Below are 25,961 nucleotides of genomic sequence, written 5' to 3'. Positions count from 1 at the left end.
TATAGTGAAAGTTAACAGGCTATTTTGAATTTTCAAGGACAGATCCAATCCAATATTATAGCAATGCATCTGAAAGTCACAAATTTATATAATATAACGATAATTCAGTGGTTAATATGTGCCAGGCATTGTCCCAAGCTCTTCACATGGATTATTAAATTAATACCAATAATCTCTATTGAGGTAGAGGAAGTAAGTAGTGTTATTAGCTGTATTGTACAGGCGAGGAGATTTAAACTCAGAAAGGTCTAGAAATCTCCCACAGTCACACAGATATCTGTGAAAGGTGGTCCAATTCTAGAGCACACCAATGAGCTGCTACTTTCACTTCCTCTCAGGGTCCTGCAGCCATACAAGAGCAGGCTTTATGACATCTACTTTCCCCCATAGAGACATATTGCTATTCCTCTAATTCCTGCTAAGTAGGTGAGAGGAGAAGAGACACTCATCTTAAGTCATACTGTCCGTCATTATTATTCAAGGTATTTGCAGGTACCTATCTCTCAATGCTTTATAGAAATTTGCATTCACCTGGACTCATTTAGCCTCATGTCACCTAAAGCCCACCTTGGTCTAATAAGAAAAATATTGGCATCTCCATTATTTGAGTCCAGAGCAAAATAAAACACCTGGTGATATCATGATGCTTAATGAGAACACTTCCTCTTTCAGATTGGTCTTCAAGAAATCCAATAAACTTCTAAAAATTTAGAACAATGACTACATATATCCTATTTTAACTCATATGTGAAAAAATACACTGCACTGTGAAGAATAATATACTGCTGGAAGTAAGAAGCCATATCATATAAGATTATATCATTTTCCTTTACCTAACAGTGTATGTCACTATTATTAATACCATCTTACTTTTATCTTACAGATTTTTGGAAAAAAATTAAACATGTAACCACATTGGCTAGAATGGTTCTTACATATATGTATATGTGTAGAATATTGAATGACTCACAAATTAAAGCAGGAAAAAATCCTATGACCTCTTAAAATGAGAATCTCCCAATACAAATGTGTATTTAGAAAGGTGATCAAAATTCACTCCTAGAGGCATTATAGTATATGCAAAAGGATCTGGAATATCCACTCAACTTATTAAAATTCATGAGACTTGAAAAATATCACCCAGGCTAAGAGGGGTGTAAACAGAAAAATGTATTTCACAGAAATAAGAAGCTTATTCTAAATTCACGCTGGAAATTATTATTTTTTTCTATACAAGTCCTAAAGATGTTTATCCCATTTATATCAAGAGCCATTTTAGAAATGGTTTAATGCAGATTATTTTGATGTGTCTTATTTTTCAATAAGTTATCCATAAAATTGTTTTGAATGTACCTTTCACCACCTAAGTGATCACAGCCACAATGCATGTGCATTTTTAAACAAATCAGGGAAATTCCTATCTATTGGCAAAAAATACCGCATTAGTGTCCTCAGTGAAGAAAGGGATGTTATCAACTGATGAAAGACACATGAGCAAGCAAGAGGGATGGTTATCTTCCTTAGTTTCAAAGGCAGGAAAAAATTCTAGATTTGTTTGAAAGGATCTAAGTATAGTATAGAACTGTGAAATACTTATGTTTTACATTTAAAACTGGAACAGATTTTGAAGTGATTTGGAAAATTAGTGCAACCACTACAACAAATGGTTGAAAAGATAAGACAGAATAATCCATTCATTTTTAAGCAATCTCCCCTTTCATGGCTCATTGGACACATGGCCATCATTATGGTAACAAATAATTTGTTACAAGCACTGCAAAGGCACTTGGCACAGAGCTAGGACTACCAGCCATGCTTTACAAGCCAACCTGCACTGCACTGTCTACCAATGGCCACTCCATTTGTTGACGAGGTTTGTCCACATTCCCCTTCCCATTTTAAGTCACGTTTCCTTCACCTAAAATATTTTCAGATATTTTAAATCATGAGTAAGAGTAAACAGAGGTAGAATGTATCTGAAAAGGATAGAGGGGGACTAACCTCTCTGAAAATTATCATCACAGTTTATTCTCACTAAAAAGAAATACTGACCCAGTTTTGTATACAAACTAGAAAGCTACCAGTTTTATGGAATGCTTCTATATAGGCAATTGATAACATACATGTTTCTAAATCTTTTTAGCTTGCAAAACTTCTTTACTTACATAATCTCGTGTAAATCTCTCAAGAGGCATTATTCTCATTTTTCAGATTAGGAATTAGAGGCACAAAGTGACTTCTCCAAGTTTATAAACCAAATATATGAACCCAGATACTTGAATTCAGGCCTTTATAATCCCTATCTTGGCTTTCACTTACTGAACACCTGGTTATATAGTAATCTACAAAGAGTTTTAGGAACTTTTATTATTTAGATATGAATTGGTAAGATATTTGGTTAAAAAGTAGGTAGGGAATATTCAAGCTATTGGTATTCAGGAAAACAAAGAATTTAATAAATTCATCTGCTATTATTTGTTTTTTAGCTTTTTTAAATGTTTCAAATTTGTTAGAAACAATGACGTTTTCTGTGTGAGTATGTGTGTGGAAAAAAGCATGTAAGTGACCCAGGTTTTTATTCTATCTAGCAAATTAATATTCTATTTAATATTGCTTAGAGAATATGAACCTATATATTCCTATATTCTTGATAAATATGTAAAGTTGTAATTTAAATACCATAAACATTTCTGTTCTGTGGGATTCTCCATCTAATACATTCAGTGGTTACTGACCCCTGTTTGATACCTGCCTACTATTAATGAAAGGGATAAAAACTGATTTAAAAAATCATTAGGAATATATAAACATTTGTTCATCATTTAATAAACAAATTTTAAAAAGAAGAAGAAAATCTACGTTTACATTACAGGTAAATTTGTGGTATATTACTATTCTGCAAAACAATAATGGTATGTAAAGAAGGCATTCACTCTTTTTTTTTTTTTAAAGATTTTATTTATTTATTTGAGAGAGAGAGAATGAGAGAGAGCACATGAGAGGGGGGAGGGTCAGAGGGAGAAGCAGACTCCCCGCTGAGCAGGGAGCCCGATGCGGGACTCGATCCTGGGACTCCAGGATCATGATCTGAGCTGAAGGCAGTCGCTTAACCAACTGAACCACCCAGGCGCCCTTTACATTGCTTTTCATTCTTCTCAGGTAATCAATCATTTTAGGGATGGATAGGGAAAACAACTTTGTAAGTGTATCAGCTTAAACATTTTTTGACTATCTGAAACTTCCCACTGTAGAGAGTGTTGTCCATCAAACAGCCATCCAAATCTATGTCAGAAATCTCTTTCTTTTTTAAAGATCTTACCTTTTTTTTTTTTTTTTTTTGAGAGAGAGAGAAAGAGAGAGCATGAGCAGGGGCAGGGCAGAGGGAGAGGGAGGAGAGAAGCAGACTCCCCAATGAGCAGGGAGTCCAATGTGGGGCTGGATCCCCAGACTCTAGGATCATGACCCCAGCTGAAGGTAGATGCTTAACTGACTGAGCCACCCAGGCAACCTCAGATATCTCTTTTATTTAAGTGCAATATATATTATGTTAAGCAGTATTTGGATTAAAAGAAAATTTAATATTTAATTACATTTTTCATAAACTTATGTCTGAAGTGTATTTTTTGGTCAATATTTGAAAATGCTAAATTTTAATCATCTAATGCATGTTAAGATAAGCTTTAAAGTACTCAAGAATTTTTAGAAAACAATGAGTTTTATCTCTTTTAGAATACATCAAACCAAGGGACTATTTTTCACATTAATGAGGATTAAACCATTTCTGTCATAGGTAATTAAAGGAATGTAATCATTATGTTGTAGGCTCACTGGCATTTAAAAAAAAACATTTCACAGTACGTAGTTTGTGTCTCAAACTTGTTTTGATTTCTGAAATTTCATAATTGGCTCACTATAGTTTCATCTAGAAATAATCACTCATCACATACTTAGTTTTAATGAAAAATATAGGATTTGAAAAGAAGAAACCAAAGGAACACCAGAATGGCAGAAAACAGTAGAAAATACACTCTGAACACCATGGGAAAAGGCTGAGAGCCGTGTATGGAGATGGAGCCTACCTGTGATATTTCCATTGCATGGCCCTGTCTCTCTCACTCAACCCCTAGTATTTTATGTAAACCCAGAGAGTCCAAGTCAACCTGGAAAATTCGACTTTTCTTAGCTCTTTGAACTTATGTCTCTGTATTTAGTCAGAATAAACTATCCCTAACTGCTAAGTATCTGATAAGTAAATTAAAACCCAAATGCCTCTGCATTTTATCAGCTATCTGTATTACCACTTTAGTGCATTATGATAGAAGAGGATTTGACACTCTCAATTGTGGGACAAAAACCTTACAAAAACAGAAATGTGGAAGATTGTTTGGAGTCTGGTTTGCAGCCCTCAAATAATATCACTAACATGCTAATCTGGTTTTAAGTTAGAATCCACAGAGAGTTAGAAAATAATGAATCCTTTCCTGGAAGAATTTGTGATCTGAGCCTTAATTGTCTACTCCCACTTAATTGGTCTGTTTGGTCAGTCTCTTTCTCTCCTCTACGCTTTGAGGAAGGTCTTTCCTAATTTTCTAATATTTTTATTTTTGTGTCTCACAATAAACTTCTTCCATCCCCACCTTACCTATGGGCCAAAAACCAATCTAAAATATGGTTCTCCATGTTGGCTGTACATTAGAAAGACCTGGGGAACTTTAAAAACCTGATGCCTAGGCTGCATCATAGACCAACTAAACCAAATCTCTGGAGGTGGGACCCAGACATCCATATATTTTAACCATCTGAGCCACCCAGGCGCCCTTAGACATCCATATATTTTAAAGCTCTCTAGGTTATTCTATTGTATATCCAGAGTCGAAATCACTTTTCTATACGTTGGGCTTGAGACTTTGTATTATCTTAATTGTAAAATGAAAACTTTCCGTAAAGAGACATTATCCCTTCTCCTTGCTTCCTACAGCTTATCCATCCCAATTAACAACTACTTTTGTCATATAATCATGGCTTGATGAAATAAAGAACAACTCTGGAGGACTTTTTTTTTTAAGTAAATTCCTTGCCCAGCATGGAGCCTAACACAGAACTTGAGCGCATGACCCTGAAATCAAGATGTGACCCGAGATCAAGAGTTAGACATTTAACCAACTGAGCCACCCTGGCGCCCCTGGAGGAATTTTTATTATCAGAACATTATATCCTGATTTTACATGACAGTTATGATCATTGGATACTGCTGTAGAAATGACCACCTACCCAAACTAGGAGCTCTAAACTCTGTCAACCCACGAAAATTACTTGAGGATTTTTAAAATATAAATTCTCTAAGAGTGGGCCCTGATCAGGCTGAAAATTCCCAGTGCTCTACCTAATACTGTGAAGAACACAACTTAAAAAGTGACTTTCCTCTTACTCCTTCTTTTTTCTTCTTGTTTAATATTGATGGCTTTACCTAATTTTGGTTAAACTAAACTAGATCCCTCAAAATTTAGTACTTTAAAGTAATTTATTCAAGTGTGCTGAACATTTGATTGGATACACACAACTTTCCAATTTAACTGAGATATTTTAAGAGTGAATGGTTTAAACTATTTTTCTTTCATAATAAAAGAATAAAATGAATATAGATCTGTAGTAAGGGTCTAAGCCACTAATATAATAATTATATATAATATATAGTATGGGACATTTCTTTTCTTGCCATAAATCACTGCTCCTACTCCTCTAAATTATTCTCATAATTTCAATATTTTACCTGAGTTGAAGATCTCTGTCTTCAAAAAAAGTTATCATTAACATTCATCTAATTTCTACTTAAATGATTCAGATTTAACCGGTCTGGATGTACCTGGAATCCATATACTCTAAAACGTCTTTAGGTGATTCAAATGGAGAGCTCAGATTGAGACCCATTGCCTTTAACCTTGGATAGAAACTGCAGCCAGAGGAAACTATTTCTTCAATCAACAAGAATGAATGAATGAGTGAATGAATGGCTTCCTGATGGCTTTGACTAGACAAATATCGACAAGTGCATACACCTGAGTGAAGACCAGTAATATTTTAAAATATTTAAAACTGGGGAGGGGATGTTCAGTGTAGTGCCTGATGTGCTCCAGAACTATGGCTGGTCTTCCATTTGGTTTTTCTTTAAAAGAAAACCATTTTTTTCTACCTTATTTTTCACTTTATACATAAATGGTCAGTGGCTCAGTGAATGCTATTCCATCTGAACAGGCCTGGATTAAAGCAAAATAAAAAACTTAACTTGCTTCTGGCAGGAAGTAAAGTGCTTCAGAGTACACGGCCCCTTGCCCAGTGCCTGTGAGTTCACCCAGACCCTGTGGGCAGTAGACCTTTTCCCATGTTGTCCTTTAAAGATTTAACTAAATATCTTCAACAGAAACAGTGTGAGCAAGTAAGGGGGAGGGGGTGGTGGTAAGGAATGAAAACGTAAGTCAGGAATTTTTTTTTCATTCTATTTTGTTAACTCATGGTTCAGTATTTTGGTACAATTTGTACCATTTCAGATCTGTACTCCAGACAAAAATACAGTAACTTGAAATATTGTGTTTAAAGAAATTCTAGTATTCTATTATCATTAAATTATTTATCTTTTTTTTCCCCAGTTTTCAACACAGTTTTATTAGGAGATTTTGTTTTCTGTGAAATATACTAGAAACCAGGGAAGGGGACACATCCACTTTGCAAGATAGGGGTTTTCCGCCATTTAGGAAAGGCAGGGTGTGGGGCAAGGCACACTGGGATTTAGATCCATTTCCCCACCTTCTCTGGCTTCACTCACATTTCTTTTCTCTCTCAGCAAGTGCCAGAGGACACAAACACAAAGACAAGAAACAAAAATAGCATGATCAACCTTCAGCCTGGCCATACCCAACCCTCTCCACCTCCCCAAACTGTGCCAGGACTTGGAGGGTCTGGGGTCACAAATCTGCCACAAGGTTATGTGTTTGCATTTCTGACAGTGACTCACCCAGATGTTCCCATCCTGATGATAGGGTTTCCAGTTTCTCCCAGTGTCACTGTACAGCATGCGGTATTGGGTCACCCAGTCTGAGCTGCTGTATCTTCCTTGGGTTGCAATGGCACTGATCTGCTTCCGATTGCCAAAGTCAACCTGAAGCCATTGATAATGGTCACTGTCGGATGGAGACCATCCCCCAGCACCTGAAGAAGGTCGAGGCAAGAGAGGAAAATGGATAGAGTTGAAGTTCTACAATTGACTATGGATTATTCTACATCTTTTAATTGGCCTTAGCAGTGCAACATTCTACAGATATATTATGGAATGTCCTTTATAGATGCCACGGGGACTTCAACTAATATTCTTCCAGCTGGGTAACATTGATACTCTAACTTCTTTATAGTGTAATTATGTGCTCATTTTCTCCTGAGCAAATGTCTTCATAATTCCTCAATTAGATCTTATTAGTACATGTCAAAGTCTAATTGGCTGAGGGTTGATCAATTTACCATTAATTCTTCAAATAAAAATCACTAGGAAAAAAAATGTAACAATCTATTAATTCCTCATGTGAGGTTTTATGTTTGATTATAAGTGAAACAAAAAGCAATTATACACCACTCTAAACTCTCTTTTGCATTAAAAAGTTCAGAGTTCAAAGAGTACTAGTAGTTCTTAAGAGGAGGTCTAATCTTATATGAAGTCCCATACTCATGAGAACTAAGGTATATAGTTACTCAGGGAATGTATTCATTAACCCTTAAGAGATATACAACCTAGGCCTCTTGATAACCACATTTTGAGGAAAATAATTTCAGTAACTAAATGAAGTAAAACTTCTTTTGGTAAAATATAAAAATTATTAAATAATAAAAATGCAAAAAAATTTTTAGAAAAATAACATTAATATAGAAAAAACCACTCTTAGTTTATACCACTGTATAAAATAACTATGGTTGTATATAAATATATTATGGAAAATATGGCATAATGCTTAGTGCTAAGGGGCAATATAATTTTTTGAGTGAGTTTGGCTACTAATGGGAGTGAATGGTAGAAAAGTATTCAAGAAATTATCCCATGTACAGCGTATCAGTATATATATGCAGCACTTCGCAAACAAAAAACTTAAAAGAGACAATAAAATAATTTATTCTATGAGGACTGTGATAATAGAAATCATTTTGCAAATCATCACAGATATATCATTCACTTAATGATGTTTACATGGCTTGTTTCTGCTTTCAGCTATGATAGAATACTTCTCCTGCCATAAAAAAAAATCACAAAATTACAAAATGTATAATCCCTTTATAGGGATTAGACAATGGACAATACAGGATCCCTGATCCACAAGAGAAGATAAACAAATGAGGTAACCCCTGCCAGCTTCCTGACTTTCTGCCTCGTTTACTTTCTGGATTGTGGCATATGAAAGAGCATCCCAGAGTACAACAGTGTCAATGAGATGGAGACATATCAAAATCAAATCTCCTGAGGAAGCTGGAATTTGTAGGACAAAGTACCAGGAGAGGGCAGCTCTAGAGAGAAAGAGCTCTGGAAATCTGCATAGGATCACCAGTGAGCCTCTGGAGTCCAGATTCTGTATGAATCGGAAGCTGTGTATTTGCAGACCAAGACTCCACAAGACCAGGTAAAGGCCATTATGAAATGAACAACAACCAAAGGGAGCCCAGGGTGGGAAGTAGTTTACTTTCACACTTGAGAGAAGTTGTTGAACAAGGCTAGGCATTCAGCAGACATCTCAGAAATATTAGAATAATTTAGTCCTAAACTAAGGGCTACTCTGGGCACATCTGAATAAATGTTGGTAACAAGCCTGAAAAAAGATCAATCTGACCTACAAATAAATTAACTCCTTGCTCAGACAAAACTCAACACTTCATTAAGAAAGGCCGTGAAAGTTCAGAAGCTCAACAACATAGCATCCATAATGTCCAGCATAAAAATTGTTTTAAATATAAGACATTTGGGGGAGAAGGAAAAAATGAATTAAACCAGAGAAAAGTCAGTCAATAGAAACAGATTGTAAATAACAGAGATGATGAAATTAGTTGACCAGGACTTTAAAACTGAGCTTATAAATTAGTTCCATTATTTGAAAGAAAATATAAAATATTGAATGAACAATATGAGATATTAATGGGGAAAATATACAACTAAAGAGAACAAAATGGAAGTTTCTGAAATATATATATTATATATATATATAAATTTTGGAGGGGGCAGGGAAGGAAAGAGAGAGAGGAGGAAGGAAAGGGAGAGAGAGAATCCTAAGCAGACTCTGCACTGAGCCTAGAGCCCGACGCTGGGCTGGATCCCAGGACCCTGAGATCAGGACCTGAGGCAAAACCAAGAGTTGGACACTCCATTGACTTAGTCACCAGGTGCCCCTAGTTTTTTGTTTGTTTGTTTGTTTGTTTTAGTGAGCTCTATGCCCAGCATGGATTCCAATACAGGACTTGAACTCATGACCCTGAGATCAAGACCTGAGCTGAGATCAAAGATCAGATATTTAACCCACTGAGCCACACAGGCACCCCTAAAAAATACACTTGAAGAAACAGTGGTTGAAAATAGTAAACCCAGATATCTGAGGAATTCAGAGCTGTAAACAGGATCAATACAAAGATAAACACACCAAGTCTCATCATAATCAACTGGTAAAAAAACAATGCTAAAGAGAAAAATCTCAAAAGTAGCCAGAGGGTAATAACATCTTAGCAAAAACGATGCAAAGCAAAAGATAAAAGAATGACATCTGATAGGATGGAAAGGAAAGGAAAAAACAAATCTGTCAATCTAAAATTCTATATGCAGCAAAAATATCCTTTAAACATGAAAGTAACATGATATTTAGGGCAAAAGCTGAGAGAATTCATCACCCATAGGTATAAGAAATGTAAATTTTTCAGCCTCCAGGAAAATTTTCCATATTGAAACTCATTCCTACATGAAGAAATGAACGCTAATAATGGTAAACATGTCAGTGAAGATAAAATACTTGTTCATGTTTTCAAATTTCTTTAAAAGATAACTGAGTGGGGGCACATGGGTGGCTCAGTCAGTTAAGCGTCTGCCTTTGGCCAAGTCAAGATCCCAGGGTCCTGGGACTGAGCCCCACATTGGGCTCTCCCTGCTCAGTGGGAGCCTGCTTCTCCCTCTCCCTCTGCCTGCCGCTCCCCTTGCTGGTGCTTGCTCTCTCTCTCTGTCAGATAAATAAAATATTAAAAAAAAAAAAAAAAAGATAATTGAGGTTTTTTTTTTTTTAAGATTTTTAATTTATTTATTTTGGAGAGAGTGAGTGAGAGAGAGTGACTACGAGCAGGGAGAGGGGCAGACGGAGAGGGAGAAGCTGACTCCTCGCTGAACACAGAGCCCAATGCAGGGCTCCATCCTGGGACTCTGGGATCATGAGCTGAGCCAAAGGCAGACACTTAACTGACTGAGTCACCCAGGTACCCTTAATGGAGTGTTTATTTTATTTAATTTATTTATTTTATTTTTTAAAAGATTTTATTTATTTGACAGAGAGAGAACACAAGCAGGGGGAGTGGGAGAGGGAGAAGCAGGCTTCCTGCGGAGCAAGGAGCCCGATGCGGGACTGGATCCCATGACCCTGGCACCATGACCTGAGCCGAAGGCAGACGCTTAACGACTGAGCCACCCAGGCGCCCCTAATGGAATGTTTAAAAGAAAAACAGGAACAATGAATTAGAGGGTTTATAACAGATGTAGAAGTAAAACCCAAGACTATGATAGCACAAAGGAGAGGTGGCAAGAAAAAATACATTCTATATTGAGTGTCTTAGGTTACTAGGAAGTGATGTAATATTCTTTGAAGGTAGTAACCCTATATCAGGGAACAGCCCACTTTTTCTATAAAGGGTTCAATACTAAATATTTTAGGCTTTGCAGACCATACACCTCTGGTAGAACTACCAACTTCTGCCATTGTAGCACTGAGGCGGCCACAGACGATATATAAACAAGGGTGTGACATGTTCCAATAAAAGTGAGAAACTGTAACTTCTCCTTCAAGTATCAGCATGTCCACTGCAAGCATTACCTCCAGCAGAGGAAGCTGTGATGTGCCATTCAGGTCCTCCTTCATGACAGGAGGAATTATTACCTCAGTTATTTCAAAGTGGCTGAGAGACAGTCGTTAGCTGTAATTCCTCTTGAGGAACTTCCTGAGTGAAAAAGAGGCACTGTATCCAAGGGCATGTCCCTTCCTGGGGTTGTACACATGCAGTGACTGGTCAACCAGGAGTTTGAAAGGGCACTCCTTCCTCCTGCCCCAACTTGGGAAAACTGGTGGGTCATGGCAGTCTGTAGGATTGGTTGAAGCCTCCACGGAGAGTAGATTGCATCTCAACTTCTCCCTCTGCCTCTCTCCATTTCATCCCTTTACCTTCCACAAGTCTCCATCCCAAAGGTACTCTCTAATAAATTCCCTACATGTTCTTCTCCATCTTAGAATTTATATCCTGGGGAATCCAATCTGCAATACCTCCTTGGAATCTCCTGATAATCTGCTCACTAACAATGGGAGTTCGTTGTCTCTGTCCGTGTGTGTTATTTATATGCTGTTTTCCCCCTGTTGTAGTATCTGATATTCCCTACAGTCATCTATCATCCACATGCCTATTTTACCTAGAATTCTGTAAAATGTTAGAGGAGCTGTAGATGAATTTCTGGGATAATAACACACCCCATCATCAAGAGATTATTCATATACTTTCTTATCTGTTAGATATATTGTTCCAAACTTAGGGGAAATTCTACAGCTAACTGCATAGAAAATTCTGTAGGTGTTACCAAAAGCAACAAGGTGATTTGGTCATTGAAGTAAATATGCGATTATTACAATGACTGAAGAGGGGCAAATGTGAGCAATTAATTGTTCAGTGAAATTAGAATATTTCTCCTAATTAGTCCTTAAAAAAGATTCCAGTTTAAATTTTCTTAAGTTACTCATTTTTACTGCATTACAATTTTTCAATGAGGAGGCAATTAACTACAACTACTTAATCCCATTAATCTCACTACTTTAAAAAGTAGAATTTATTGTCAACTTTAAGGGAAACAAAATTCTAAAAGAAGGGAAAATATAAGTTAAAAGTTATTTCTTTGCAGAAGTACATGTGGAGAGAATAGTGATTAACATCAAGGGGAAGGCAAATGTCAGGCTTTCGTGAAGAACATGGTAGAAAGATCAATGAAAAGTTTCCTATTTCTCTTTGATCTATAAAGCAGTTTAATTTGGGTAAGTTGATTACTTTGTTCATTTGGCTTGTGAAATGTGTAGCCTCTATTGATCCAAGGATTAAGAATGATAACTCTTTCATCACAAAAACCTCGGGAAAATTGTATATAAGAGAGAAGTGTTCCCCAGCATATTGTGGAGAGTATAAGAGGGCAAATGCATTCCCAGTGGATGTTGTGATAGTTCAAAGGAAAAAAAACTGCAAAGTTGAAGAGAAGGTAGAGGAGGTAGAGATAGTGAATAGTCATAAACTCTTAGCTTCGAAGAAGAAAACACTAACTCTTATTTGGAAATAAAAGAACCAAAAATATCACTTGATAACTAGAAAGTCGTTAGCATGAACTGAAACATGTGCACTTATATAAAACTCTTACCATTCCCTAGACAGGAAGGACGCTGTTCCCTCCCTCTTTTTCTCTCCCTCTCCTCTTCCACTTCCCTTCACCCCTCCCTTTCTCTTCTCTTTTTTTCTCTCTTTCACATGCATACACCCCGTGTGTGTGTGTGTGTGTGTGTGTGTGAATTATGAAGATACATAGTGTTTATATTCTAGTGTCCCATTCTACTGGGGTTACTTGAGTGATAAATTGTAATAGAGAACCTGGAGAAATGAATGAAACTAGCCCTCTAAACTTAGTGAAAGCTTATAATTATGATGGCTATTTCTTCTTTATAATTTATAAACCAGTACCTCTGAGAGAAAAGAAAAACTTAGTAGGTGGTTCAAGAGAGGGCTTGAAATTTCTTTTCTAGTGATAAATGTTTCCTGCATAAACATGATGTTCAACTGGGTGGTTGCAAACACCACCAGAGATTATAAGCCTAGCTTCTAATTTAAAAGAAAAAGGTAGAATTTTTTTTTTTCAATTAAGTGTAGAACTACCTTTAATAAGTGGTTGAAAAATATGTATCAGATGAAAAGAATAAATTGAAAAGGAGACTTTCGGGCAAGATCGTATTATGAGTTCAGGCTTGGAGGCCTCCTTCTACTATAAATACATAGTATTTTTAGATAAAATAGATAAAAAGAAAATTGAAAAGACATAGCCAGGATAAAATATAAGATAAGCATCTCCATGCACAAGAAATGCAACCCAAATGCAAGGCAATGGGTAGGACCAAAGCAGGGGCTAGCTGGAGTCAGGGTCTGGGAAAACACAGAGGCAGCAGGGCACTGGATCCTGGGGAATACTGGTAAATGTAAGTCTCTCCATGTGTGTCAGAGAAAGGAAGCCTGGGTCAGGGCTGAAAATAAAGACTAGCCCAGGACTAACTTGCTTGGGAAACAAGACTAAAACAGCTGCTTACTGACTTAGAAATATGGCTTAGATAGACTGTACCCAGAGAAGTTAGAAAACAGGGGGCACCTGGGTGGCTCAAAGTGTCTGCCTTCTGCTTGGGTTGTAATCCCAGGGTCCTGGGAGGGAGCCCGGACTTGGGATCCCTGTTTAGCAGGCAGTCTGCTTCTCCATCTGCCCCTCCCCCCTCTCCCCCCAAGTAAATAAAATCTTTTAAAAAAAAGGAAGTTAGGAAACAGGTATACATGAGCTCAGCACCACTGACTCGGTGACTGGACTTACGATTCTCTAATAACACTGCCAGACAAAGGCACAAGGTCATCCATGTAGGTTGTGGTTCTGGACTAGGAATGTGGGAAGCTGAATACAGAAAGTCACAAAACTATCCAGCAGAAAAGGAGGTGAGAGACAGAGCCAGAGAGCCAGGGAGACTGGTTGTCAAGAAGAGTGTGCAAACCAAAATTTCAAATCACAGGAAAGAAAACAAATGCCACAAAGTCAGCTAACAAAGTCAAAAGTTCAATGGGAATTAACTCCAGATGTAAGAACCATTGAGGACCGTGGAAATAAATATGTTTTATATTCTCAAAAATATAAAATAAGTAATGTACCCATTAAAAACAGCAGTAATGATCAGATACAACCAGGGGAAATAAAGCATTTACAGATACTACAAAGAACCAAAAAGTAATCTTAGGAATAAAAAAATACAGTCATTGGGGCGCCTGGGTGGCTCAGTTGGTTAAGCGACTGCCTTCGGCTCAGGTCATGATCCTGGAGTCCCAGGATCGAGTCCCGCATTGGGCTCCCTGCTTGGCAGGGAGTCTGCTTCTCCCTCTGACCCTCCTCCCTCTCATGCTCTCTGTCTCTCATTCTCTCTCTCTCAAATAAATAAATAAAATCTTAAAAAAATATAGTCATTGACAGGAAAAAGAAAACTCCATCAGAGGAAAATCCACAAATTACATATTACCTCAGAAAGAATCGCTCAGCTGAAAGGTAATATTGCAGGATTCATACAGAAGTCAATATAGGAAAAGAATGAAACATGTTAGAATTCAAGAACTTCTGCTTTTGACCAAGATGGAGTCATAGGGATTGAATTTACTTCCCCACCTGGAACAATGAAAAAGCAGTCAAAATATATGAAATGATAGTTTGCAAGACCATAAGATATGAGGCAATCAAGGGCTGGAATCCCTGAGATATGGGACAAAATGAAGTGAGTCCTACTTCCTAGCTTCCTATTTTGAGAGAGTTTCCAGGATGAGACATTAGAAAGAACCCAGGCAGAACATGATGGAATCCTTGAGTTGAGGAGAGCTGTGAGACCAGTTGGCTGGAGTCAGAAGCAAAAGAAGGAGTAGAAGGGGCCTTCCTCAAAGTCTTCAGTTGAGTAATGATTAGCATACATATATGGAGAAACTACCCAGAGTTGAGCAAAGAATCATCTGAATGGAGGAAGGTACTTCTGCTTCGTACTACTTACCATATGATCCCACCATGCCCCTCCTAGGTATTTTCCCAAGAGAAAATGAAGCCTGTAAACATAACAAAGTCCTGTGCACAATGTTCTTAGCAGCTTTCCTTGTAATAGTCCAAAGCTGAAAGCAACCCACATGTCCATCAACAGATGAACAGATAAACAAATGATGTATATCCATATACTATTCAGTAATCAAAAGGAATGGACACCGATGCACACTACATGATTAATCTGAAAATAATGTGAAAGGATCCAGGACAAAAAAAGTGCATATGGTAAATTCCATTTATATAAGATTCTAGGAAATGCAAACTGTTATATAAGAACAAGAGCAGATCAGTAATTGCTGGAGGAAGGGAGACAAGGAGGGGGGAAAAAGGGGGTTTACAGTGATGCCTGGGTGGTTCAATCAGTTAAGCATCTGCTTTCAGCTTCAGGTCATGATCCCAGGGTCCTGGGATCAAGTCCTGTATTGGGCTCCCTGCTCAGCAGGGAGTCCGCTTCTCCCTCTCCCTCTGTCTCTCCTCCTGCTTGTGTGCGCGCTCTCTCTCTTTGACAAATAAATAAATAAAATCTTAAAAAAAAAGGGGGGGTTACAAAGTGGCAAAAATAAACCTCTTGGGGTAATGGATATATTCATCATCTTGACTGTGGTCATGGTTTCATAGGAATAACATATATAAGATTACCAAATTGCATAATTTAAATATGTAACTATTAGTATACATCAATGATACATCAATAAAGTTGTTAAAATTTGTAGACAAGGAGGATAAAGATGGAGTTTCAATGAGAAGTCTAAAAAGTTCTAGAATAAAACAAATATGTAGAATATAAACATTTGAAGAAGTAATGATTGAAATTTTTTCAAAATTGACAAAGAAAAAATAAAAGTCATGATGCCACAGATTAAAAAGGCCCTCTGAACATTGAAAAATATATGTAATGTAAGAGTATCACTAAAAGTGTATTTTGAGGTACAAATGAAAGCTGGTCTAAAATAATAAGACTAATGAAAGGCAATATTTGAAAAAATAAAGTTTAAGCAGACAATTGAGAATTATCTCATTGATAAAAAAAAACAAAAAAAACAAAACAGCATCTGAAGAGGTGCAAAAAGTTGCCTGCTAATGAGCTCAGATTTTATTTACAGTGGGACATAAACAGCTAGAAGGTGTGGCATCTGACCTACTTAGAAGAGCTAGAACAGGCTTCAACCAAGGAGCTATAGTTGTTGATTGGAAGCCAGAAAAGAGAGCCCCAGTCCTTAATTAATGTCTGTTGTGAGCTAGAGAAGTGAAAAATGGCAATGCCACGGTTATTCCTAAAATATGGGAAAATTAATGCCTATATAATGTTAAAATGAAAGAGTATTAAAGTACATTTTGAAACAAAACAGAAAAGGAGAATTGATTTTATCAGACATTATTAGATGACAAGACGACAGAACGGCTTGTCTCCCATTTCTGCCTTCTCCAATGAAGACAAGAGATTTCCCTTCATCCTAGAAGGAGCAGAACTAGTAACTGAGTACAGGAATTACCTCCTGTGACAAGTTGGGACATAAGCAGAGAGATAGAGCTGCTTTAACTTTTTTGAAACATTTAGCTTATATCCCAAAGGACTGGCATTATTCATCAATGTAACCTAGCTTCTTTGAATATTTATCAAAGGAGCTGCCAGAAAAGTAAAGATAGCCCTCCCACCAACACACATACACACACATACACACAAACATTAAAAACAAAGGATTTAGTGAATCTAGAAACAAAGTAGATAAGAAAGCTCTTCTTCAAGATCTGGCATGTGGGTTATGAGCATTTAGAATAAAGGAGAAATGGGGGGTGGGTGATACTGGAGGCAGTGTTGGTGGGTTACAAGGATTTCCTTTTTGATCATTTCCTTGTTTAATAGAACACAGTAAATTCCGTAAATATACGTATAAATTGATTTTAGCAAAGCATTCGGCAATATCTCTCATAAACGTAAAATGGTAAAATGTGGTCTGGAAGATAACAGTTTTGGGGGCACCCAAAATTAGTTAATTATGCCCCAAATAATTTGATTAATGACTATGTCAACTTGAAGAGAGCTCCCTAATGATGTGTCACAGGCTTTCATCCTGTACACTATCATTTATGTTTTTATTACTTAAGGCATGGAAGACATGCTTATGAAATTTGTCAATTACATAAAGCTGGAAGAAAGACCTAATAGGATAACTAACTGAATTATGATGTAAAATGTTCTTGACTGACTGCAAATCTGAGCTTGCACCAGCACAATTTATCATCAGTAATAAACCAAGATGGCCATCATGAACACGTGCATTATCCTTTTCACAACTAAGGTGTATAATGTGTAGGAATAAAAATTCAATCTTAATTTACTTTGTGGAAAATACAGTGCTGAAATGATGGCATCTAACTATGGTACTATATTTGCAGGACTACGTTCAAAACATTTTTGATACATTTTTATTAAGGCTTTACATATAAACAGAAAAATGAACAAATCATAAACATATTGTATTAAGAATTATTACAAAATGAACATAACTGTGTAATCACCACACAGATCTATAAAGAAATCCTTGCCAGCAACCCATAAGCTCTCATGGTGTCCTTTTCCAAATGTGGTCACCTTTCCCCAATGAATTGCTCCAGAGATTTATCCATGGAGTTGCATTTAGCAGTATATACAGCAGGTTGTAGATTGCTCATTTTCTTTATTGTCTGATATTACATTGTATAATCTACTTCTCTTTATGTATCCATTCTAGTGTTAAACATGTAGATATCTCCAGTGTGGAGTTATTCTGAATAATTTAGCCATCAACATTTTTGTTCATGTCTGTGAACACCTATTTGTGCACTTCTGTTGGGCATATGCCCAGAAGGAGGACTGCGGGTCCATACATGTTTGTATTTTTAAGTTTAGTCAATTTTACCAACAACTTCCCAAAGTAGTTGAGTCGATTTTTACCCCTGCCTCCCCAAACATACACGGTAGTATGGTCATGAATTTCCGTTGTACCACATCCTTACCTAAATTTGATGTTGTTAGCCCTTTTGTTTGTTTTCCCTGTAAGTTTAGTTTAGACATTCTGGCTCAATGTAAGTTTAATTCTCATTTTCCTGATAACTATACTTATTCTTTTAATACAACTTATTATAAAATTATTGTAAATTAAGACATAGGTGTTATGAGTGCAAGGATAGGCAAACAGACAAAATAAACAACAAACAGGGTTCTAGAAGGGAGTGGGGGTGGGTGGATGGGTTAGTCTTGTGATGGGTATTAAAGAGGGCACGTTTTGAATGGAGCACTGGGTGTTATACGCAAACAGTGAATCATGGAACACTACATCAAAAACTAATGATGTAATGTATCGTGATTAACATAACATAATAAAATAAAATAAAAAAAAAAAGAAAATGACAGAACTGGAAAAAAACAAAACAACATATAGATTCCTGAAACAGAACCATATGTATACAGTGCTAACATAGGGAATACAAAGAAATAGTAGAGAAAAGAGGTATTTTTTTCAATAATATATTTGAGGTCAATTGGATATCTACATGGGAAAAAAGTGAAATGTGACTTTCCCCTATACTGTACTCAAAAATCAAGTTAAAAATAGGTAGATCCAAATGCAAGGGGTCAAACATTAAAGCTTCTAGAAGATGATATAGGAGAATAACATCATATTCCTGGAGTTGGGAAAGATTTCTTAAAGAGGACTCAAAAGCACTAGCTATATAAGAAAAGATGGATAGCTACCATATGATCCAGCAATCGCACTACTGGGTATTTACCCCAAAGATACAAAAGTAGGGATCCGAAGGGGTACGTGCACCCCGATGTTTATAGCAGCAATGTCCACAATAGCCAAACTGTGGAAAGAGCCAAGATGTCCATCGACAGATGAATGGATTAAGAAGATGTGGTATATATATACAATGGAATATTATGCAGCCATCAAAAGGAATGAGATCTTGCCATTTGCAACGACGTGGATGGAACTGGAAGGTATTATGTTGAGTAAAATAAGTCAAACAGAGAAAGACATGTATCATATGATCTCACTGATATGAGGAATTCTTAATCGCAGGAAACAAACTGAGTGTTGTTGGAGTGGGGGGTGGGGTGGGAGGGATGGGGTGACTGGGTGATAGACACTGGGGAGGGTATGTGCTCTGGTAAGCGCTGTGAATTGTGCAAGACTGTTGAATCTCAGATCTGTACCTCTGAAATGATGCAATATATGTTAAGAAAAAAAAAAAGAAGAAGGTAGCGGGAGGGGAAGAATGAAGCGGGGGAAATCGGAGGGGTAGACGAACCATGAGAGACGATGGACTCTGAAAAACAAACAGGGTTTTAGAGGGGAGGGGTGTGGGAGGAAGGGTTAGCCTGGTGGTGGGTATTGAGGAGGGCACATTCTGCATGGAGCACTGGGTGTTATGCACAAACAATGAATCATGGAACACTTCATCTAAAACTAATGATGTAATGTATGGGGATTAAAATAAGAATAAAAAAAAGAAAAGATGGATAAATTAGATTATATTAAAATGAGAAATTATTGATTATCTGAAGGCATTAATAAGAGAGTGAAATGGATAATCACTGATCAAGGGATGGTATTTCCAAACATATAACCAACAAACACTCATATATAAAATGTATAAATAAGTCCTGAAAATCAGTAAGAGATATTCAAACAATTCAATCTAAAAAAAAATGATCAAGGACTCTTAACAGGCAGTCCACACACACACACACACACACACAAACACACAAAGGAATATATGCTATACAACATATTAAAAAATGCTCAACCTCATGGGATTGGCATTTTAAGACAGACAAAAAACTAAAAATGTTCAAAGAGAGTAACCAAAATCATGAGAGCACCTAATTTCATCATATTTCTTTGAAGGGACCAATGATGCTGAAGCTTTACAAGAAAAAATCAAGGGGTGACAATTTCCATCTTCTACTATTTGAAAGAAGAGATAAAAAGTTTCTCAATGGTGCAATGATAATACCATAAACTCCACAAGTATGCACCCTGATGTACATAGATTATGCAGCTTTAAGTCATATTTTTGAAATTAATATGTTGCTTGAACAAAGTGAAAAAATTTACTTCTTGATTCAACACTTGGTTGCATTTGTCGTCTATAGATTGCTCATCTTACTGCAAATTCTTTATATTTTGGAATTTGATCAACAAAGAAAACAATATCAAACTGATTTTAAGAAATTTGAAACAAATACTTTGCTGGGAGAACAAAAATTTCCTTATTAAATATGGTTGTTCCTTCAAGGGTCCTACATACTACACTATGAAAATTTGCAGGGAGATCTCTTTATAATGTTGATAGTATCCAGATATGAATTGCATCATCAAAATCAGTAAATTTCTTGGAATTAGGCAAAATTAAAAGCAAATCTATTGAGGCTTCTTTACATATTCCTCACTTCAGAGGTAAATCACTATCTGAGATATGAAAAAGGCTTACTGCAAGGCAAGTTTTGTTTCATATATTAAAAAATATACATTTTCAGGAATTTCACAGGTCATCTATATTTTAAGACCTTTAACTTAAGCTAATTTTTTAATATTAAATAATACCTTAAGAATATGCTATAATAGACAAGGAAAAGAAAGCTAGACACAAGAACTATATTGCTGCATGAAATTGCATAAAGGCTGGATAGCAGCTGAAACTAATGTGAGCTCAAAATTAGGTATGATGAGCTTCTTGTTCTGCATAGAAGCCTCAGTATGATTTCTATTCTCATCAGAAAGAGTAGATCTTCACAGGAAGTTAGCCTGGGCCAGGGTGTAAAAGTGAACACATGTACACAAGTCTAATTAATGTAATATAATAATTAAGTTTGATTAGAAAATCTTGAACATTGGGGCGCCTGGGTGGCTCAGTTGGTTAAGCGACTGCCTTCTGCTCAGGTCATGATCCTGGAGTCCCTGGATCGAGTCCCGCATCGGGCTCCCTGCTCGGCAGGGAGTCTGCTTCTCCCTCTGACCCTCCTCCCTCTCATGTGCTCTCTCTCATTCTCTCTCTCTCAAATAAATAAAATATTAAAAAAAAAAAAGAAAATCTTGAACATTGACATGCTCTGCAATTTCTAAATTTCCTAACCACACAGTGTATACAATGTATGTTCTTATTTTTTTAAATGTCTTGGAAATACTGTAACAAAGAGAAAACAGAGGTTTTCTGTGTGCTACTTTAGATGGTGGAATCAGGAAAAGAAGATTAAAATTATAAGTAGTCAGAATTCAGTATGACAATTTAAAAAACATTACGATAATATCAACAATAGAGTGGATTACTACAAGTAGTGAGCTCCCCATTACTGGAGCTATTCAGCTGAAAGCTGGATAATAAGAATTTCTTCAGAGGGGAATTTCACTTCTGATGGAAGGCTGGACTAACTAGCCTTTCATTTCATTCACAAAGAAAGTTGGAATGTAATACAAACTATTATGTTGAATTTATTAGCAATACTATCAAGTGACCTCTATTTATTATTGCCTTAAAACTAACAGCTATCCAAGTTTTGGTTGATCTATTTTATTAACATCGGGGGAGGATATTATTTATACTATCGCTAAGTACCATTTGACTACATATAACCTTTATTATTAAAGAGTCTGGTCGATTCCATTTTTACCACAAATAACTTCCCTGGTTTATTCGTTCAGCAAATATTTATAGAGCACTTCTAAATGCCAGCCATTAAGGGTTTTGTGTTTTTTTGTGTGTGTGTGTTTTAAAGATTTTATTTATTTATTTGAGAGAGTGAGAGAGCATAAGCAGGGGGAGGGGCAGAGGGAGAGAAATTTTTGTTAAAGCACTCATTGTATTTAGGTTAAATATTATTTTTGGCTTAATATATGGTAAGTGAATTCTCACTCAAGAACATGTATTTGCTCATTCTTGAAAATCATTTGGTTGTCGTCATCTGTTAAATCTTTATAAATTAAATCTTTAGCCATTATCTTTAAAAGGTCCTTGGGTTGAATCAGAAATCTCGTACTCAAAATGCACAAAGCTGGGGTAGGAACAGTCATTTGAAGTTCAGTTTTAACACGTTTTACTTGTCTGCAGTTATTATTCAGACATATGCATGCCCAAGCCTGTGAACATATTCACCACCTCTTCCTCAGTGTGGCAGAAGCAAATGGCCTAAGTGGGTCAGGAGAGGGAGTGGACAGAGTATTCTGATGTGCTAGAAATGAGCAAGGACTTTCTCATTCTACGTGGGATGGGCAATCCTGGTGTTGGTCTGCTCCAGAGTTATCTAGCAGACTTGACTGAGGGAATGCACAATTCAAAGTGAAAGTTTTAAGAATTCAAATTTAACTCATCACGATAGAGAATCCCTTTAACTTCTGTAGCAGCTTTTAGCTAAGTGGCTAAAATTAAGTGAATTTCAAAACTGATTCTCATCTATATCATCAAAACCTAGTCTCTAGCTAGCATTTTATACCAAGTGAGGTTTGGTTATTTATTACGGTTTCCTTCACTTAAGAAACAAAAGGGTCAGAGGCACATTTACAAAATGAAAATGTTCTCACTGGTAACTAAATATAGTTTATTGTTTATTAACAAAATAATTAGGGATGCAAGTAATATCTCCATGCCATCTGCCTCAGGGACTCCTTTACTGAAGCCTCATTAGGGGCCGAGCCTCTGCCATAAAAGAGATCAGTGGAAAAAATGCGAATAGCAAAAAAGAGGTATACATATTATCTGCACATTAGCAAAATCTGTTATTGGATATGCAATAATGCCAATGATTTATGCAAATAATATATGCAAAACTATATGCAAAATTGTCTGCAGTGTGTACAATGATAGTCAATTGATACACATTTTATATATACAATGATGCATGCAACAATACAAAATTGTCAATGATCTATGCAATGATCTAAGGAAGATATCTTGCATATGCAGTGATTTTCAAGCTAGGTCTACATGAAAGTACAGAAAGATGATGCCATTTTCTTACAAAAGATCATGACAGTTGAGACAGATATTTCTACTGACTTGAAGTAAGTGGAAAATTGCCTCATTTCTCTACTTTTTACATTTGTACACTCACTCTCTATGATGTAGCAATTTGAAATGTTTGAAAACATAGGTTTCTTTCTCTGCTTTAGTCCCCCCCCCCTTTTTTTGTTTTCGGAGAGAAACTACAAAGGGCTTATTTTCAAGATCAATATAGTTAAATTTAGTAAACATACCCCTTAAATCAAACTCAGATATCTTTTACAAGTTCTGGATCTTCCCCATAACTCATGCATAGTAAGTGATTCCTTTCTCTTTGGCCAGCACTTTTTGTGCGTATTATTTGTTCCAATCCCTAAGCCCAGTTCCTGGATGCAGGCGTTATGCCATTTCCAAGTTCAGGCTTAGAATCCTCACGAGCCCTGAGGGGGGTGTCTGTTTTGGGGTTGAAGACCGTTGTCAACCCCCCCTCCCCAGGCCATCTGGCCCAGACACTGCTTGCCCTATGGCTGTCTGTTCCCCAGAAGGCTTTGGGAGGATAGCCCATGAGGAGACGGCCATGATGCCATCTGCCCTGGAACTGATTCTTAGTGGAGACGGAAAGTGACTTTGTGGGTGGTTGCAGTCCTTATGGGAGGTGGGGATGGAAGTGATAAAGGGCTGCAAGTACCTTTGGAGGAACTTTGGAGGGGATTAGTCTTGCAGTGGTGAAGCCAGGTATCAGGAGATGAGCAAGGCCGCTAATGGTAGGAGATTCCAAGGAGAGTGCAGGGGGAAATCTTGTCTGTTGATCAAACAGGGATGGGGGTGGGAGGGTCATTGCTGACTGAGCTGCTGATTCTTGTAGATCACATCTAAAACTCTCATTGTAGGGTTGGCACTGTGGGAGGAGGGTGGTTGGGATCCAGCTCATTCTTTCTTCTTTTCTTTTTTTTTTTTCCTCTGAGTCCATTCTTGAGGCTGGTGGGGAGGCAGGAGAATTCCCCCTCCCCAAGCCTTTAGTGTGTGCTGAGCTTTCTCACATTTACATTCATATAGTTGGTAACATAAACCTATTTCACCAAAAAAGTTGTGGGTGTATTTTGATATAAATAGAAAATATTTATAGTAGTACCACCTCTTTAGGGTCTGAATGTGTAGGGAAACAACAGTAGGGCATATATATACATATATATATGTATATATGTACATATAACAGATGGGTCTTGGAAATGCAGTTGTTTTTAGTACAGTCTTCTATAAATGTCATCTTCATATACATAAAGCCATCAATTCTCCTTGTGAAGAACTTCTTTAATAGGTTTTCCCATAGTGCAAGCTTGAAATTGGCTGTTCTAAGAATGCAATAGGACAACTTAAAGAAAAAAGTCACAAACCATATTGAGACAAAACAAAACAGACCTCAAATGCTTTGTATACCTTCCTAGAGTTAATATCTTCCACTGTCATGAAAAATTACTCACCTCTGCCCAACCACCACATCACTAATTCTATCTGCAGGCTGAGACTGAAGTAATGTATTATAACAGAATGACCAGTGGGCCAGAATCAGGAAGCCACAGGACCTGACTTAAGACAGGTCACACTGCTATAATAAAAGTGGCATAGACTGGGGGGCTTAAAAACAAATTTATTTCTCACAGTTCTGGACGTGGGGAAGTCTAAATTGGGGGTCTGATAAGAGTCTTCCTCTTGGTTCATAGACGGCTGTCTTCACATTGTGTCCTCACCTGGTGGCAGGGGTCAGGGATCTCTCTGGGGGCCCTTTTATAAGGGCAATAATCCATTCATGAAGTAGCAGCCCTCAGGACCTAATCACCTCCCAAAGACACCAGCTCCAAATACCATCACACTGGAGGTTAGGTTTCAATGTATGAATTTGGGGGGGGGGGGGGGGCGCAAATGGCAGGTCCCAAGCCTCATTACAAAGATAAGTTTGTGTTACCTTATGGAACACGGTGTCCAAATGAAAAGCCTCAACGTTTCGAGTCAGCCATGATAAAAATTAAAAAAGAAGTCATAAATAGTATTCGATGAGAAACCTTGGAACAAGAGGATACAATATTGTTGGCATAAATTCTTTGATAAGTAATATTCTCACCATTTTTTTAGCCATCTCATTCACAAAAGTTCTCATCATAAAATACCTGAAACCCAATGATTGTAGGAGTAAGACGATAAGCAATATTAGCGATAAGGGCAGGTGGGGCAAGGTATTTATTTAATGCAAACTGTATTTCTCTTATGGTCTATTTTCTCTATTTCTCTTTATATTTACTGACATACAATGAAAAAGCAAGAGATTGAAGTATTCAGTTGCTAACTAGACAGTTTTTGATTAATTCCTCAAAACATAATCTTGTAACTTTGTGATAACCACAGAACTGTAAAAACGCATTTGTTGTAGGAAATTGGATTTTTATATTTTAAGCTGTAAGTGAATGCCAGTCTTGTATTATCTAATTTATCACTATGAAGAAAAAAAAAGAAATTCCACATCGCACCTGCCTTAGGGTACCTGGCCTAATTTTCTGTATACTATATCTGTGCTTTTGTAATTCAGAAAACGTGAGATGATCTGGATTTCTAACAACTTCTGATCAAATTACAGTGGTAACTTTGTTTTATGCTGGAGACAAAATGCCACCGTAACTGCCACATGAAGAATAAATTGTAAGGGAGTACAGAAACTAGAGAGAAAGAAAAAAAAATCACAAGAGAACTGATTTAAAGCGTGTTGTCAGTGGGAAGGTGGACGAGAGAAGTGACAGAACAAGCTGCTAGACTGGGTTTTAGGGTCAGGGCTACCAGTGGCAATGGTGAGAGAAAAGAAGGG

The 25,961-nt window shown here is 37.0% G+C and overlaps 1 protein-coding gene across 1 annotated transcript in view; it reads right to left on the bottom strand.

Annotated features, from left to right (window-relative positions):
* Nucleotides 1–25,961, bottom strand: part of CNTNAP2 (contactin associated protein 2) — a 1,539,511-nt gene that overhangs the window by 1,275,118 nt on the left and 238,432 nt on the right. The window contains exon 5 of the mRNA XM_035021319.1: nt 7,010–7,203. Within this exon, the coding sequence (XP_034877210.1) occupies nt 7,010–7,203 (194 nt within the window). The remainder of the gene's footprint in view (nt 1–7,009; nt 7,204–25,961) is intronic.

The sequence above is a fragment of the Mirounga leonina genome, unplaced genomic scaffold (genome assembly GCF_011800145.1).
Source record: "Mirounga leonina isolate KUSES-001 unplaced genomic scaffold, KU_Mleo_1.0 Mir_174, whole genome shotgun sequence".
NCBI classification, from domain to species: Eukaryota; Metazoa; Chordata; class Mammalia; order Carnivora; family Phocidae; genus Mirounga; species Mirounga leonina.
The sequence above is the reverse complement of the archived record's forward strand: the minus strand, read 5'-3'. Positions and strand labels throughout refer to the sequence as shown.